Genomic DNA, 16,429 nt, shown 5'->3' with positions numbered 1-16,429 from the left:
GCGCTAATTTGGCGAACCCCGCGTCTAGAGTCATATCGTACTACTGTGTATCGATAACATAAATAATGCTGGTGTATAAGTTGACGACTGTACTCTATTTCATAATCTTAACTCTTTTTAACGTACGCTATTACGATAATTAGTTTAACCTATATTAATGTATACGTCTATATGTAACAAAATATTTCGCCATTATTATTACCGGCTTAGTCTGATTAACTTTAAAGTTTGCACACGTATCAGGGATTAATGATCAATACAATAATTTCATAAATTTATACTAATTTTATGATCAGGATCATAAGGATGAAGAAAAAATTGACTAATTTAACAGGAAAAAATTTTTAATTTTCAAAGAATGACTGTAAATATTTTTCTTATTTTAATTAATTAAAATATTATAATTTAATGCTTCTAATTTTTAGTTATACTAAAAAATTTGGAAATTAATTATAATTCAAATTACTAAAAAATTGTCAAATAGCTTACCCAACTAAAAAGTGAAAAACAATTTTAAATGATTTCAATAAGTTCAAAATGAGAATATAATAATTATCAAAAATTTCAGTTCATTTAAAAAATAAATTGAGGAGTGCTTTTTTAGGAATTTTTGTAATAACTATCCATTTATAAATATTCATCGATAAAGTACATTTTTTAGTTAGTTACTCGATTCTTGTTTTAAATTTATTAAAAATTATTTTCACTTTTTCATTTGGTCTAAATTTAATTTTTTTTATGATCACATATTTTTTTTTCAAATTTTTATCAAAAATGATTGAATTTTTTAATTCAAGATAATTTAAAATTTTAAAAAATAAAAAACTTTAAATTAAAAAAAATAGAACCATTAAAATTTTAAGCAAAAGCGATGATAGTTACTTCAAAAAATTTTTTTTTTTTGTAAACATCAATTGTTAAAAAAAATTTCGAAAAGTTGCTCTTTCCATGACATTTAAAGGTCTAGTCGAAAGTGAGGATAGCGGACGATACGAAAAACGCAAAGAATGTCTCATCGTAAGTAGGAGGTGTTGTACTGAGTAGTCACCAGAAAAACGTGACAGCTACACATTAAAGTATGGTGGTTAGCTGGATAGAAACTGAGAGAGGATAGACAGGACGGATTCCCGAGGTTGAGTGTCTCAATGTAAATAACTTCAAGTCAGAGCCGGGCGAACACGAGGTAGACGGATTTGCGTATGGAAAAGAGTCCACGTAGAAACCAATAAAGCTAACGGAGGGACACCGTGATATCCAAGTGACACTAAGTCGCCGCAGTTACTACCAGCATATACGTCACCCAAAGTAAATGGATGAAACGCCAGATACATACTATAGCTATAGGTCTGTACGGGAGACGGGAGACGGGAGCGAAGGCTCAGGACCAGTCAAGGAGAGGAGAGTATTACATTCTGTATCCAGAAACGAAATACGGGTAAGAGGCCGAGTTCAACACCAAATCTGTCCTTCTGTCCCAGTTCGCTGAATATGCAATGAGCAGTTTTGTCCGTTTCCTCCACGCCTTTTTCCGATTCTTCATCCCGTGCTCTTGTCTTACAGCACTTGAGATCCCGGAATAGAAACTAATAGCCTCTCGATAGTCCAAAGGGGAAAGGACAACAGATATTACTTGTCAATCTTGATCCTAATTTGTTTATTTATTTTTTAAGAGGTTTTTAATGGAATTTGGTTAATTTTACAACTGTCGCGAATTTTTTACAATTTTTACAATTATGACTGAATTTTTTTTATGAAATTCAATGCGGAGATTAGAAAAATCTCAATTATTTCAGGTGAATACTGTTGTTCTGAATCAATACAAAAAAAATTTACTTGATTTTTCAACTTGATTATTTTCGCGGTTAAAGCTTTCTTTTTTAAAACCAATTAAACTTTTTTATCAATGCAATCGCGCGGCTTAACAATTTCGAAATAAAATAGTTTACAAAACAATCTAATACACAGAAGGAAAAAATTAATTATTTAAAAATCAATTTTTTTGACTCAAGAAAATATACTTTTGTCCGAAGAAAATTCCTCCTATTCTCTGCATTAATTGAGTCAATTTTTTTTTCGATAAATCTCATCCATTAGTATTCATCCAACTTGTATTAAAAATGGAACAATTTAATGGCAATGAGTCATTGATGGGTACAGAAGTATTTACTGCACTGAAAATAATTTTCTTAAAAAATTACGGTTAAATTCACGGTAATCGTGGAACGGATGGCACGAATTAATCATTTGTCGGTAAGTACTTTCTATGTAACTATAATAATACCAAATACTGTAAATTATGAACATGCAATTGGTAATTGAAACAAAAATAGTAAAAAATGATTAAAGAGAAGAGTAATATGATTAACTAATTACAAATAGAGTAATGATAATGAAAGGAGTGGAGAATATGAGGGTGAGGACGGATGAAGGGAAGAGTTAATTAATTGTTGGGAATCCAGTGTAATTTTTAATGTGTCTCTGGTTTGTCAGAGAAAAGGAAGAGATGAATGCCATTGGCATACCGAGAGGACACATGAGACACAGAGTGCGTCGGACATGGGTATGTTAATGTCTGGCATGCTGCTGTAGGTGTAGGACGACATCTCGGCGGATGAAGTTGACCCGTGTGCGACGTGTAATAAGGGTCGCGAATAGGAGAGACTCTGGACTGAGCTCTCTACCAGGGATGACGGATAGGAGCAAAGAGGAAAAGGAGGAGAAGTCGCCTTTGACTGAGGAACAGAAAGAGAGAGAGGACTAGACGTATGACAACCAGGAGAAGGAGAGAGAGAGAGAGAGAGAGAGAGAGAGGGAGAGAGAGAAATGAGGAAACAAGAGCTAGCCAGAGTGAAGCTGTCGAGAGTGGGTTGAGGCTGGAAGCGAACGTGACACGGGCGTCTTGTGACCCGTCACCCCTTTCCCCCTCCATACCCGGTTCCATTCTATGTTCCGTCCGAGCTTCGACTGCCCGAGCCCGAGCTTCTACTTCGGTCGTGCTGGCCTGGCATTGTTGTTATTATTAAAGGGGTTCAAGGGGTGCCACGGGCAAGGGAAAGAGGACGATGACGGAAAGGAAGGCGGCGTCTGCAGGTGACAGATGAAACAACCTCCCCCTGCACCCCCGAGCGCTTTTCATCCTCTACCTTCTATCTCCTATCTTACTCCTGCTCTCTCTTATACTCAACTCATCCTTATTTACGCCACTACTCTGCGCTATTCTGCTCCTACTTCTGATTCAGTTGTACTGGTGGTGTTTTGTACTTTCCAGACCCTTCCAATTCTCGTCAAACGTGTGCAGGATTCCTTTTCTCATGTCCAACAATCCACCAATACAAACTTTGTCAACGTGTCTTTACATCATCCAATTGTCCTTCCTTTAAACTTTTCGACAGCGACAACATCAACACCAACGAGAATGATAACAATTATATACTGGATTTTGGCTTGAAAAAGAGAAATCGATTTTTGAGAAAATAAGAAGTTTGTGATTGCTAAAATTTGGGAGATTTTTTGGCATCAAAAGATAATTTTGAACTTACGTAGACTTTGATAGAGCAGTTTAAAATTATTCTATGAGCAAATACAAGAGACAAACCAAATACGTCGATTAGATCACTAGTTTTGAATCTTTGAAAATTTATTTTAATCGTGAAAATCAAAATTTTTGATCAAATAAGTTTGAAGTTACTTAATTCTGTTACATATACAGGGTGATTCAGAATGACCTTCACAGCGGAAAACTGTAGATAGAGGAGTCGATTCTAAGAATAAAGTTCCTTAGTCGCTTTTCGATATTTTCAATAGTTTTTGAGTTATTCAAAATGTAAATTGACCAATCACAGACAAGCTTTAGAAATTAAAAAAAAATAAAAAAGAATAATAAATAAGTTAAGTAACACTGCCACAGCAGACTTCAAGTTAAATGATATTTATTTAATTTGAAAAGTTCAATTTCTCACAGAAAAAAAAAACAAAACATGCAATTACAACCTAGAACGTATTTGTATATTTTTTTTTATCTTTTCCTTTTCACAGAAAACATTATTGACTTAAGATGATGCAATTATTAAAAATATAACTTCCGGAGAATTGACAAAATAAATTACGTATTTTTAAATACGTCTCGCTGAATATCTCGCTGGACGTCTCGCCGGACATCTCGCTGGCCGTCTCACTGAGAGTTTCGCAAATATGTTATGACATACATCAAGCGCTTAGCGAAGTCCTGAGCGAGACCGAGCAAGCAAAATCAAAGATTTTTCAATAATTATTTTATGTATTGTCTATATCTATATTTTTGTCTGTTTGAAATTGCTATTATTTCAGTAAGACAATTTTATTAGTTAAAATTTTTTTCTTTATTCTTGGTTGAAGTTTATATATTTAAAAATACATGGCGCAGTTTTGATTACCTAGCCTGGGCCAAGATAGGCTGACAAGCTTGGGACAGCCTTGGTTAGCAAGCATGGCCCAGATTTGGCTACCACGCATGGATCAGCCTAGGCGATCATACCTGGGCCAATGATAACAACCAAGCCTGGCACCCTGTTATCATCCCAGACTTTTACCAAAGCTGGGCCAAAGCGGGTTTACGAGCATGGGCCAGAGATTGACAGCATTGCGCCAAGCGAGGCCCATACCTGGCCCCGTCGTATTTTCCTGTATGGGTTGTGGAGTTAAAACGACGATTTAAATAATAAAGTGCGCTGCTCATTGGCGAGCTATTAAATAAATCACGTTGACTCTAGGCACAAAAAGTAAAAAAAAAAAAAAAAAAGTATTGTTTCGTTTTATTATTGTCAACAATGACGCGAGATTAATTATTTTTTTACGACGATCGTGATTTTAACGAGACACTCCAACCCCTCGGTCTCTTTAAAACTGTATTGGGTAAAACGCTCACGCGTAATTAGATTTTCATTTCATTACTTTGCCAACCCGACAAACTCGACCCTCTACCCCCGCGCACTCGGGGCAATAATGTTTGCATTTTCATACTGTATTATTGCGACTGTGACGGGGACGGGAACTGCGACTGTGACAACCTTTTTTGCATTTATATTTAATACACACGTTTTGCCAGAAACAATAATGACGAGCCGTGTCTGGTGTCAATTATTGTACCGACAACAATACGAATACAAAGCGGTATAAAAAAAACTCCCGGTAAATAAACATATTAATCATAATAATTCACAATGTAATGTGACGATTTTTCACGGAACTCTGTATGAGGCGTCGTCTGCCATTGAAAATTCTAACCTGAATGAAAAAATCAATTTAAAAAATTACACTATGTTGTGAGGTAAGTGAAGTGTAAGTAAGGCACGTGCATCACCTTCCGACAGCCATTCTAAGGCAATTAAATAGTCATTTGCCGCTACTGTAATTCACGTGCTAATAAAATTACAGTGATATTGTGTGTTATAGAAAAAAAAAAGTCATGCATTTTCATTGAATTTATCGGGCTCGAGTTAATCAATTATCCGCATTAAAAAAGTCGCTTGATTATAATCACCAGGATTGTTAATTTATCACTTTCGTGTTATTTATCAATACTCGCGCGATCGCATGTTGCATAAGAGATTACCAAGCACATATATTAGGGTGCTGTATGTTGCTAGAAAGTGATAATTTTTTTTTAATCGTTTGAAAATTTCGGTGTCTAAATTTAAGCTCTTATTTTTTGCATTAAAGTCTTTAGTGGTGATAAAAAAATTAAATTTAATTAAATACTTAGTTGTAATTAAGAGTCAATCCATAGTGAATTTATTAATTTAGAGAAAAAAGTATTTAATTAATAATTCAAGGGTCTGAAGAAGTTGGTAAAAGCCGCTAAAGATTGTAAATAACTTTTTATGATCTTGTTCCCTTAAAAATTTCAATTTTACAATTTTTGTAAAATAAAAATTTTATAAAAAAGAAATAATCTTAAAACAAAAAAATGTTCGGTTCATTCAAAATTCTTATGTTAACGATTTAGAAATTAAATTTTTTAAATCAAGAAACCTTCAAATTTTCAAAAAAAAATTTTTTTTAATTAATTTTTTTTTTTTAGTGAAAAAAATATATTTTTAAACATTTTCGAGAATTAACTCCAAAATGACCAAAAAAAATTTTATAAAAATATATAAGGTTAAAAAATTGAATATTTTTAAGTGATTCTTTAAGGATTAAGAAAATACATCAATATACTAATGAAAGAATTGATTTGAGTGAAAAGAAAAAATCTTGATCAAAAAAAACAATTTTGTTATTTTAAAAAAGAAAGAAAAATTTATAAATTAAGAAAACTTTCTCAATTTTTGTAAACCTTACTTGATTTGAGGATTTTTTGTTTTGCTCGATTCAGAGTCGCAAGACAACGAAATGGAAAATTTTCTGCTCGATGAGAGGAAAAGATAATTTTTGAAGCAAATTTATCAATAGTAATAATTAAAATAAAATAGTTTCCAACAAAAATAAATAAATTCTTACTCCCTATAAGTTAATCAGTAATACGCGTTATGGAGACTAATAAAGTAGGGTTTAATCCATCGAGGAGTGTATAGAGTTAACAAGGGCGAGAGTTCATTAGCAATAACCGGGAAGGTACGGGCGATAATTAACTCAGCCCAGGGACTCGGTTAAGTGAAGCGTGAGCAAATGACGAACCAACGGCACCCATCATTCTATTTCGGAACCGTGAAATACCAATGGAAAATACAAATAATTGCAAATTACCAGTGCTCTAGTAATAATGGTCTCGCTTTATATTTTTGCCTACACCCTCGCTCCCGGCAGTCACCCCGCGGCCTCTTTTCGCAACTATACACATTAAATGTGAACATATATACATATATATGTGAATGTTGTTACGTTTTTACACCCAAAAGGTAATCCAAGCGCGTGTACGCTGATTGAATTATTAATTGGATGACGCGAATGGCCGGGGTCACACGCGTATCCTCGCTCATTCAATTGATAGTTACTCGACGTGGTCACCATGTACTCGCTGTTCACATTAATAAATAAATAAAAATAATATATATTATATATTATATTAAATAACGACAAATAAAATGAAATTAAAAATACTGCCATGGTTTATTGACTTCGTACATTGATTTATGCATTAAAAGTGTACTTTATTACCATCAATGCAGACGATCGTTTGTCCAGCAACGAATAAAAAGTTTAATAATTACATTGTATAATATAAATTACGAATATTAAACCGGTTAATCAATGAACAATTTAATCTCACCCAGTGACGCTCATTTTAAATTTACGGATTAAATTGGGTAAATAGACGGTAATAAATTGAATACCTCCATTCGATGCATGCTCAATTTTTTTTTTTAATTATAATTAACACTGGGAAAATAAATTATTTTATACGTTGTAATTTTTATGTTTATCACTTTACATTGTTACACATTTATTTATTTACTTTTTTGTAAATTAATTCTTTACTTCCAATTATGGTTAATAAATTCTCATGTTTAGATCACAATTACCGTAGCGTATTATAACTATTAAGTAATAAATAAATTTCAGGAAAAATTAATAATAATTCAGGTTTAAAAAATTTTTAATGCGGCTTTGTATGGTCATATCAGCCTATTTTTGAGAATTAAAAAAAAAATTATTGGAATTTTTTAATTTTGTATTTTTTAGAAATGTGTAATTAAGAATAAAAAATTAATTAAGCCGTTAATAAAACTAAAAATCAATGTCAAATAAGCGTTTTATAGGAGTTAAAAAAATTTTTTATGTTAAAATATAATACCTTAAATTTTAACTCTCCAATAACAAGAAGATTTAGCGATCATGCGCCATCTGTTGGAAAATTTAAGAACTAGCTTAGATCGAAAAATTATAAATCGCCATATCGAAAAATTTCTTCAAGAGTAATTTTTAATAGAAATAATAAAGATAAAAAATGGTCACACTTGGCTGTACTGGTCAGACTGAGTATTCAGTATTGCATATCACGGATCTCCGTAATATTATTCTTGGACGGATGCCTTTTAACTGTCACTACTTTTTCAGCCCTATTACTAAATGTTAATTTGTTTATTTGCCGCCTCTCCCTTTCATTTTCACGGTGGATTTTTATTGCTTTTATTCAATCCGTCATTGTGCTGAAAACGCCAGAGCTGATAGCGGACGAGGAATGGAGGCAAAGAAGTAAAAGAAGAAGAAGAAGAAGTATAAGTATAAATATAGGACAGGAGAGAAGAGAAGAGAGGTTGAGTGAACTGTCTGTCCTGTCCATCACGTTACCAGCGTCAGATTATCGTTCTGACACTTTCCGAGTTATTCCGAGCCGGGCGCACGTCTATCCACTACACAGCTAAACACCAGATCACGTGCTTCACTCCAAGACAGGGCAGCGAATACCCTGTCGGTGATTGTGAATAAGAGCTGTATATAGAACGAAGCACATAGTGAAGTCACAGCCTCTATCCTCTATACCTACTTAACTGCGACGTGTGTAAGACGTGTGTCCAGCGAACAACTTTGTTGAATAATGTGTCGATCAAATTTCAAACGTCAAGGCCAGACTAAAGCTCTAAAATGTAGCCTTTTACTTAGACAAAGCCTCATCCAATCCGTCTCACCTTTACCTTGTATTTTGTTATTTAATATTTTTTTTTATTATTAAAAATAATTTATATTTGAGACTAATTAACCGTAAACATTCTTCATACTCATTTTTCTCTAATTGATGGATTTAAATTAAATAATTAACATGCTTTTGACAATTAATTAAAATATTGCAAAGTGTATCACGCATTTGCAGCGCTTGAATCGTTTAAAGCGCGGACATAAAAAAGAACTCAATTTTTTTTGTCCAAAATTAATTGTAATTTTTTATTTTATCTCAAAAATAAACAATCACTTCTTATCAATATTTTTCACTTATTTTTTGTTGTCATTAGCATTGGCTATTTTGGATTTTCAAACTTTTTGTATCCAAATATCCTAATAAAAAATAAAATTAATACTCCCCTAAAAACTGAATGAAGCAGTCAGCACGAAATATCTTTTAATTCTTTGGTTTATAAGATAAGACTCTGGAGCAATAAATTCGGAGTATCGAAAGTGCATTCAGTAATTCAGAGATTAAAAAAATGATTTAATGAGCCGGTTATTTTTCTAAGCTCGAACCCATTTCTCTGGTTGATACTCTTTAGCGATTCGTCCCCCCTGGCATGCCGAAGAATACCAGTATCATATATAAGTACAGCGCAGTATAGAAACGACATTCTCAGCTTTTCACGTTTTATGGTCGCCATAAAACCGGGGCATGAATTTTTATCGTTATTACACCGGCGACGATCGCAACAATTGCTATCTTTGTCAGGGGCACTTTTCACTCACACTCGATTCACGTCACACTCGATATATTCGCGTAAATTTTGACAGTAATAAAAAAAATTGGAAATTTACTTTTTTCTTTATGCTGCTTACAAATAATTCTCATATATTACGTATTAATATTACCCGGCAGTAAAAACGCATATATATATATAAAAAAAAAAAAAAAAAAACGATTTAAACGTGAACCAAGAACATTTTGATCTTAAAAAATTCTTGAACTAGAAAAGGTCGTTTTCTCAATTCAAAAGATTTTTCTTCAATCAATAGTATTAAGAAAAAGCCAAAAGACATTTTTTTCAAAGCTTCAGTAGTTGTTAATTTAGAAAATTATTCTCTAAGCTCAACATGTTAATGCTTAACTCAAGAACATTGATGTTATAGACTTAAAAATATTAATATTTTGATTTCTTAATCCAAAATATTTGATGTTTAAATGTAAAATAAAAAATATTAATTGAAATATAATTGAACTTTGCTTAATTATTTGATACTCTTGAACCAAAATGTTTAATATCAATGAAATAATTTTCTTAAATCAAAATATTCATCTTTTTCAAAGTGTTCTATACACAAAAATATTGCTTAGAGTCAAAATATCTTTTTTTTTGTAAATATATAAGAATGAGCTATTTATTATTTTGGTTTCACATTTTTTGTTATGTAATGTGTCAATGATAATTGAAAGAAAAAAACTTTTTAAACAGACACGTGGTTTCAGGCAGTTTTCATTTTTTTCAATTAAACCACAGCAAAATAGAAAAATACTACCGCGGCAGCTTTTCATCAGTTATTTTCCGCGTGAGACAAAAACTGTTGCGATTTCGCGAGCGTCACGATAGTTGGTTAGCTTACATGCGACAAGTGCGAAACGCAGTAGCAGATACTACCAGCAGTAATAGACTGTTTGCCCCAAAAAATGACTCCATCCACAACTAAGGAGTACAAGTACACAGTTTTTCATGTACAAGTAATGAACTTCGCCCCGGGGTGACAGATCTCGTCTCTTTCTCACTACACACCATTTCGCTCGATCCCACCCACCATCTACCATCTACATCCACCATCCTGGTACTGGCTCCACCACATTTTAATCCACCCGGGCGACGTCACTCTGCCCGCGACGAATAATTAGTCCGAAATTCGTTGCGAGCGTCGAGCCAACGGATTGCCGGAAACGCAACAAAAGAACGAAATATTAGTTGTCTCTTATTCTCGGTGCTTTCTTTTATTTCTTGTTTCGGTTATTGTTGGTATTATATATACCTATGTATAATAGTTTCCATGCTCTATGCCCCGTTTAGTTTTCACTAGCCAGCAATTTTTTATCATTTTTATTTTCGGAATTAAGCAGTAAATTGTCCACTCATTAAACCAATAAAAAACTTTACTTTGTGTTTATTTATTTAATTAATTTTTTTTATTTTTTGATCATTGCTCAGATGCGCTCTATTTTTCGGCTATAAAAAAAACTTGAAACTGAGTTACTAACAAATTTTTTTAATTTTATTTTTCTTCATGGCGGATTTATTAATTATTCATTTAAAGTGTACTAAATTTGATATTTATATTTTTTTCCTACTTTAAAAATTTAATTTAAAATAAATTTTTTCTTAAGTCAAAAAAATTTATTATGGAACCAAGAATTTTTTTTTTTCTGTATATCAGTCTAGTTTTGTTTGTTGAAATTTTTCAAATGTCAATTCATGAAGCACTATATTATTTTTTTTTATCCAGAGAACTCTTAAACTTTTTCTATCAATCTTTAAAAAATTGTTGAATTTTGATGATCGATCAACAAATCAAAGGTTGTGCGATTTTCAAATTTTTTATCAACATTCAAGTAATTGAAGAAAAAAAAATCGTACCTAAAATTCTGAAAATTTGAAAAATTGACATCAACTAATTATTTTTGAATTATTAAGTTATTAAATGTAACAATAAGGAAAGAAATTTTTTTAATTTTATGAAATTTTATATTGTAAGTTCTAAGAAAATATTTTTGTGCAGTTTGTCAATAAGTACTTTGCTTGAATTTCTCAAAATTTAAGTTCGAACGCCAACTAAATGAATACTAAAGTAATTTGAGAATGGAAATAAAAAAAAGAGCACGTTGGGAAATAAATTTAGCAGCTGATCAGCCAGTGAGATTTATAGGTAAAAGAGCAAAAGAAGAGTATGAGAGTAGCTCATTCCCGCGTTTTATGACGACATTAACTTGGTCTTAAATGACGCACGCAGTGCTCTCCGAGACGCTAACGATGGCGCATAGTAGTACGTAAACCCCCATGTGTTTTTGAAAGGTGCTTTCGCTGTTAACTACAACTAATGCGAATCCGCTCTTCATTTTATCTCAACTTCCAACAATATAAATAACTGCAAAGGAAACCTTGATCTCAGCCGTCGAACTGTTGTGATGACCATATACTGAACAAAAAGCTATCTTAATTCAAAGATTTTTTAGAAAAAAAAAAATATCTTAATCCAAGTAAAGGGTGTCACAGTATCATCATTTTTAATTCAAAAGTAACTAGTAAAATTTATTAATTTTTTTAATAAGACTTTTTATCAAATGAAAAAAAAAAAAAAAAATAAAAATCACAAAAATTGATATATTTTTCAATCACAAGAATCGTTGTAATTACGTTGTAATTTCTCTAAATCCATTTTCTTGATATTCAACTTTATTTTATATATATAGATTAAAAATTTCTTCAATTAAAATAAAAGAATTAACTAAATTATCCTGCTTTTTCTCAATATTTTCAATGTAAAGACTAGAGTTATATTTTTTACATAAGAACACTGAAAAAATTCTTGACTAGAGTGTAAATTTTCTTGGCTCAAGAAAATATCAAGGAAGATTGAAAATTTCTTGAATGAAGTCAAAGTCTCTTGAGACAAAATAAATTTCTTGAGCCAAGAAAATTTCATTTTGCTCCAAAATAATTTTTGTTTTCCTTAAAAATTTTTTGGCGCAATAAATTTGTTTTTTGTGTGAAGTTTTCAAAAAATACTCGAAAAAGTTTTAGATACTGATGTAGGTACTGTGTGAATTAAATGTAATTGTTTTAAAAAAAGAGATTTACATTCCTCTGTCAAAATAAAAAGATCAAGTTGCCCATAAACGACAATCGCTAAATAGATAACCGATAATAATATTCAGCATAAAGGGGAAAAAAATTAAATTTGAACATTTAATTTATCATGTCGACAGGGAGTGTGTGGGCACGACATATCCGAGTCTTTCATATCCAACCCTCGTTCGTCTAGGCCGTCCGTCCAATTTCAGAGAGATATCGGTGCATCAAGGCCAGTCGGCTGCGGAAAAAGAGGAATTGCCGCACAAAAGATCGAGGAAACGCCGGACACGAGACCGATTATACGAATACAAAGGGGAGAAGACGACCGATCAGTAGATGAGTAGATGAGTACCTGTGTATGAGTATGTGTGTTGTGGGGACACTGGAGATCAGGCAGAAGTTGCCAGAGAATCAGTCCGGCTATCGGGACACGAAAAGGGTAGCTGAAAAAAAAAAAAAAAAAAAAAAAAAAAACTATGTATAGAACTAAAGAGGATTCCGGCAGAAATAAGTTTGCTCCGGGCGCTCCTGGTCATCATCAGAGTCTCTTTTAACGTTGGATTTTCGTATTGACAGATATTTAAATGAATATTCCTGTGACCGCTACAACTCTGTATCTGGAAGGCTGATCCCCTTTGAAATCAAAGCAGCTGCCCCTTTAAAAAGGACGCGTGCGCCAATATATACCCGCGGAGCAGATATCAGAATCTGATCCCGATCCAGGCTGACGAACAAGACGAATTGGTACAAATTTCACTTGTCATGTCAGCAAGCACCGGTTTTGTTATTTCACCAGAGGAGCTACCGCTCCACTCCAGGACCTACTTGTCTCTTTGATGACTCTGTTGTCAGACACACACATAACTTGCCAGTGAGTTCCCCCAGTGCTCATCCATTTTACTCGTTAGACTAGTCTCGTTTTAAACTAAATGTTTTAGACGAAGTTACAATTATAATCCTTTCCCTTTTGAGCATTACATTTTACATGACAACTCTTACTGTTTACAAGGGTGATTGTTATGCTACATAATATATCTTACACTGCACAAAGTCGTTTTTTGCAATTTTTTCAGTACAATGGCAAGCCATCGTATTGACATTCAATATTTATTGTAGCAGTAATTCCAGTTAAATATTTATTAATATTAATAATATTATTAATGATTTATTGATTAGATATGTATTAAGGAGAATATATACTCAAGAGAAAGAGCTATTAAGAATGAGAGCAAGATCTCTCCTGGTCTATCTAGCTTATGACCAACTTGCTTAGTACTTGTCCTCGATGCTTTAATCTACAGTAACTACCCACTAAATTAAAAATATATCCACTCTTATTAATTTAGATGAAAAATATAAAAATATATCATGTAAGCATACTATTCGTAACGTGATTGGTCAAATATATCAAAGCATGAAAATATATGCAAAGTCTATAGTCAGGCGCACGCTTGCCTATATTAATTAATTGTTATAAAAGAGTCATTAAATTGTAAGCATTAAGTAGAAGGTAAGTTTTTAAATGGTTGATACTGGCTGTTACTATCTGGTAAATATTTTCACCTGTCACTGCAACAATTGTTGTATTTAACCAGTGATTATTTATATTAGAAAATTAAATTTATGTAGGGCTAATAGTTATTTTATTATATAGCCGCTAATAATTAAATAAGTGTATAGAATGACATAAAAAATGGTTGATTACAAAAATTAGTACACAAAACTCCGCGTGTTCCATTACTGTATCAGTTTCACAATTTGCCTATCACTATTCCATAACAAAGCAGTCCAGAGTTAACATGACGGCTGTCCCACCTGCTGCATGACGCGAATGTCGACCTGAGAATGTCGCGAATATTTACACCGTTTTACATTTCGCTCGCTTTCACGCTTTGTTTATTGTTCGAACATTCGCTGGAACAGTGAATTGAACGGGAAAACCGCGGACTCGAACTTTCGAGCAAGTCATCTGATTACAAAGTTCCCACTCCCGCGTTCATCGAGTCTAATACAGCACACAGTACATATAACTGCGTGATAGCAAATGAAGTAAGAAGTTAAAAAAAAATAAAAGGAAATAAATGAAAGCATCGACTTGGGACTTATTTATGGCTGCCTCGTGTACATGGCAGGCAGATCGATCGTTTGAAAAAATTGCATCAACTCAGAGTTGACTCACGCGAGTGCAGCGTTTGTTTTCATACTGTCCATGGAACTCTTTTAACATATCACACGATAAAGCATATACACAAAAACGTCTGACATGTCACTTGGACTAAAAAATAATAATAAATTCAGATGTGTGTATAAATATAAATATATAAATGTGTATAAATGTAAGGATATATATGAATGTGAATAAGTCAAATAGACGCGACATTTCCAACTGACACGAACTAGACGCGCTCGCACGTGCAAAATAAATTTTTAGCTGGAAAATTTACGGGTAAATAACATTCGTGCAGACGTTGACATTATATGGCTAGCTTCAGAATATATGTATGTGTATTTAGATGTATTACGTCAGAATTACTCTTATTTTGAGTACTCTTTATTTTTCATTTTTAATGCTACTTATTGAACCAATTTAAAATCTGAAAGAAGAAATTTATTGATTGTTTTTATCTTCAAGAGACAAGTTTAAATTTTTTCGTTTTTTTTTAAATATTAAAGTGAATTAATACGCTATAAAAGTTATTGCCGGTAATATTATGTGGTAAAAAATTCAGTCACATAATATTTATATACGTAAGATGTTTATTTGCCGAAGACACTCACATACAATTTAATTTTAACTAAATCTTAACTCTAAATTCCTTAATGATTTTTTTAGTGAGTTTCGATTGTTCAATATTAAAATCATTGTTTATAGTTGCACAATTTAATTTATACTTTTTTTATATTTTTGAAATTATGAAATTATATCCCAAGTCCAAAAATTCTCAAGTAGAAGATACAAGCAGTTCATCACTACTATTAGTACTTAGAGGGAGAAAAATCAAAAAAACATTTAGAATAAGCAAATTAATTTTAAATAAAGTAAAATTTTCTTAAGTCAAAAAAATTTCTTCTTACTCCAAATCAACTTTAATCTTCCTTAAAATTTTTTTTTCTGTGTAAATTAGAATTTAACAATTTAGAACATTTATTTAATAACATGGACCAAAAATTAAAATAAACTATAATTAAATTTTTTATCTTGCTTCAGATTAAAAATTTCATATTTTCAAGCGAATTATTAAAATGTTTACTTTGTTCTCATTTTTTACTTTAATAGAGTTTTTTAGGAAATTAACTGAAGATCTGAAAGTATAAAAATTTTTTAAATTTTAGTTTCTTTTACGGAGTTTCATAATATTTGTTAAGTTATCTGTCAATAACAATAAGAACAACTATTACATGTATTTTATTCGACATTTTCCATTAAAAATCACTTCAATGATGCAATTTATAAAAACTCAAATTTTAAAATAAAAAAAGATTTTTGAACAAATACAAAAAAAAATTTGATTTCACCTAAATTTTGTTCAGAAATTGAACTAAAAAAAATTAAATTCTGAAGATATTTTTCTCCCGAAATGGAACCGATCAGTAAGAATCGACTTAAAATAAAGAGTACTTAAAATATCCAGGAGCACGTAACACAAGAAAAGGGAGATTGAGTGAGAGAGAAGGAAGTTAATATTTACCGGTAACGTTATCACCGCGTTGTTGCGGCCACCGGAAGGAGGGCCTCGGTTGCTGCTTGCTGCGCATATCTTCCGTCCGGCGCGGCGAATCGGCCGCTTGCTTTTCAAACGATTGGAGACCACTACTTACCTGAAATCAACAAAAACAAAAAACCAATAAATAAATAAATAAATAAATAAGTAAAAGTACTTGTTTAAAATAAAAAACAATAGCCATAAAATTCGTGCATGACGTATTTATGAAGATATCCATAAATATAAATATAAATATAAAGGGACATTCACCCTCGC

The 16,429-nt window shown here is 32.1% G+C and overlaps 1 protein-coding gene across 4 annotated transcripts in view; it reads right to left on the bottom strand.

Annotated features, from left to right (window-relative positions):
- Tio (zinc finger domain-containing protein tiptop) overlaps positions 1 to 16,429 on the bottom strand; it is a 173,446-nt gene that overhangs the window by 23,157 nt on the left and 133,860 nt on the right. For 3 of the 4 annotated variants that reach the window (XM_074247117.1, XM_074247116.1, XM_074247118.1), the window contains one exon: positions 16,139 to 16,268. The exons of the other annotated variant lie outside the window; for it this stretch is intronic. In XM_074247117.1, the coding sequence (XP_074103218.1) occupies positions 16,139 to 16,205 (67 nt within the window). In that variant the 5' untranslated portion in view covers positions 16,206 to 16,268. The remainder of the gene's footprint in view (positions 1 to 16,138; positions 16,269 to 16,429) is intronic. 4 annotated transcript variants of the gene reach the window in all.

Source organism: Cotesia typhae, unplaced genomic scaffold, assembly GCF_013202065.1.
Source record: "Cotesia typhae breed Kobodo isofemale line unplaced genomic scaffold, CoteBio_Ctyphae contig_48, whole genome shotgun sequence".
NCBI classification, from domain to species: Eukaryota; Metazoa; Arthropoda; class Insecta; order Hymenoptera; family Braconidae; genus Cotesia; species Cotesia typhae.
Note: the sequence above shows the minus strand (reverse complement) of the source record. Positions and strands in the feature narration are given on the sequence as shown.